The sequence below is a fragment of the Carcharodon carcharias genome, chromosome 27, assembly GCF_017639515.1.
Source record: "Carcharodon carcharias isolate sCarCar2 chromosome 27, sCarCar2.pri, whole genome shotgun sequence".
NCBI classification, from domain to species: domain Eukaryota; kingdom Metazoa; phylum Chordata; class Chondrichthyes; order Lamniformes; family Lamnidae; genus Carcharodon; species Carcharodon carcharias.
Window position 1 is genome coordinate 4,908,044 of NC_054493.1, and position 2,500 is coordinate 4,910,543.

General features: G+C 58.0%; 1 protein-coding gene across 3 annotated transcripts in view; it reads left to right on the forward strand.

Annotated features, from left to right (window-relative positions):
* Positions 1 to 2,500, forward strand: part of LOC121270487 (AP-1 complex subunit gamma-1-like) — a 180,740-nt gene that overhangs the window by 172,345 nt on the left and 5,895 nt on the right. For all 3 annotated transcript variants that reach the window (XM_041175809.1, XM_041175811.1, XM_041175810.1), the window contains exon 20: positions 1,910 to 2,079. In XM_041175809.1, the coding sequence (XP_041031743.1) occupies positions 1,910 to 2,079 (170 nt within the window). The remainder of the gene's footprint in view (positions 1 to 1,909; positions 2,080 to 2,500) is intronic.

The window sequence follows — 2,500 nt, forward strand, 5'->3', positions numbered from 1 at the left end:
TGTCCCTGTGGTGTAGGTACACCCACGGCGCTGTTAGGGAGGGCGTTCCAGGATTTTGTCCCCTGTGTGGTGTAGGTACACCCACAGCGCTGTTAGGGAGGGAGTTCCAGGATTTTGTCCCTGTGGTGTAGGTACACCCACGGCGCTGTTAGGGAGGGAGTCCCAGGATTTTGTCCCCTGTGTGGTGTAGGTACACCCACGGCGCTGTTAGGGAGGGAGTTCCAGGATTTTGTCCCCTGTGTGGTGTAGGTACACCCACAACGCTGTTAGGGAGGGAGTTCCAGGATTTTGTCCCTGTGGTGTAGGTACACCCACAGCGCTGTTAGGGAGGGAGTTCCAGGATTTTGTCCCCCTGTGGTGTAGGTACACCCACAGCGCTGTTAGGGAGGATGTTCCAGGATTTTGTCCCCTGTATGGTGTAGGTACACCCACAGCGCTGTTAGGGAGGGAGTTCCAGGATTTTGTCCCCTGTATGGTGTAGGTACACCCACAGCGCTGTTAGGGAGGGAGTTCCAGGATTTTGACCCAGCGACAGTGAAGGAACTGCCGATATATTTCCAAGTCGGGATGGTGAGGGGCTCGGAGGGGGAACTTCCAGGTGGTGGGTGTTCCCCATGTGTCTGCTGCCCTTGTCCTTCTAGATGGTAGATGTCGTGGGTTTGGGTGGCGCTGTCGAAGGAGCCTTGGTGAGTTGCTGCAGTGCATCTTGTAGATGGTACACACGCTGCTGCTACTGTGCGTCGGTGGGTGGAGGGAGTGAATGTTTGTGGATGGGGTGCCGATCGAGCGGGGCTGCTTTGTCCTGGACGGTGTCGAGCTTCTCAAGTGTTTTAGGGGCCAGAGGAGGTTACAGAGATAGGGAGGGTTGTAGGGACTGGAGGGGTTACAGAGATTGGGAGGGTTGTAGGGACTGGAGGGGTTACAGAGATAGGGAGGGGTCTAGGGGCTGGAGGAGGTTACAGAGATAGGGAGGGTTGTAGGGGATGGAGGAGGTTACAGAGATAGGGAGGGTTGTGGGGCTGGAGGGGCTTACAGAGATAGGGAAGGTTGTAGAGGGCTGGAGGAGGTTACAGAGATAGAGAGGGGTGTCGGGGCTGGAGGAGGTTACAGAGATAGGGAGGGGTGTAGGGGCTGGAGGGGGTTACAGAGATAGGGAGAGTTGTCGGGTGCTGGACGAGGTTACAGAGATAGAGAGGGGGTGTAGATGTCTGGAGGAGTTTACAGATATAGGGAGGGTTGTAGGGGGCTGGAGGAGGTTACAGAGATATGGAGGGGTGTAGGGGCTGGAGGAGGTTACAGAGATCGGGAGGGGTGTAGGGGCTGGAGGAGGTAACAGAGATAGGGAGGGGTATAGGGGCTGGAGGAGGTTACAGAGATAGGGAGGGGTGTAGGGGCTGGAGGAGGTTACAGAGATAGAGAGGGGTGTAGGGGCTGGAGGAGGTTACAGAGATAGGGAGGGGTGTAGGGGCTGGAGGAGGTTACAGAGATAGGGAGGGGTGTAGGGGCTGGAGGAGGTTACAGAGATAGGGAGGGGTATAGGGGCTGGAGGAGGTTACAGAGATAGGGAGGGGTGTAGGGGCTGGAGGAGGTTACAGAGATAGGGAGGGGTGTAGGGGCTGGAGGAGGTTACAGAGAGAGGGAGGGGTGTAGTGGGTGGAGGGATTTTATAGTTTATTCATCGTCGGTGTGCGATGAGCTGCTATTGTTTCTATCACATGGACAGAACAGAGTTGGAGGGCTGAATGGCCTCACTCTCGCTCTCTCTCCCCGCGGGTGTCAATGTTGGGACTGTAACGTGTGCTGTGCCCGTTGATATCTGACTGTGTATCCGTCTCTCTCTCTCTCTTCCTTTTCCACGTCTCTATCCCTCTCTCCGTCTCTCTCTCCCGCTCTCTCTCTCTCTCTCCAGAACCAGCGGCGATCCCTCCCATTGTCGCCTACAATGAGGATGGCCTGTCCATCAGCTTCTCCTTCGAGCTGTCCAGCAACAACTCCAAGCTTCTGTCCATCTCCCTGCTCGCCACCAACTCCACCGGCAGCGACATGACTGACTTTGTGTTCCAAGCTGCGGTCCCCAAGGTGAGAGCGTCCAAGGAAGAGCGGAGTGGAGGGGGCTCCAGGGAGAGCGGGAGTCCGGAGAGAAGCGGGGGGGTCCGCGGAGAGCGGGAGTCCGGAGAGAAGCGGGGGATGGGGTCCGCGGAGAGCGGGAGTCCGGAGAGAAGCGGGGGGGGGGGGTCCACGGAGAGCCCGGAGAGAGTGGGAGTCCGGAGAGAGCGGGAGTCCGGAGAGAAGCTGGGGTGGGGAGAAGTGGGTTGGGGTCCGTGGATGAGCAGGGGGTTGCACTGCAGGGCAGGCTCGATACTGTCCTTATTGATGGTAGCGGTCGTGGGTTTGGGCGGCGCTGTCGAAGGAGCCTTGGCGAGTTGCTGCAGTGCATCTTGTAGATGGTACACACGCTGCTGCTACTGTGCGTCGGTGGGTGGGAGGGAGTGAATGTTTG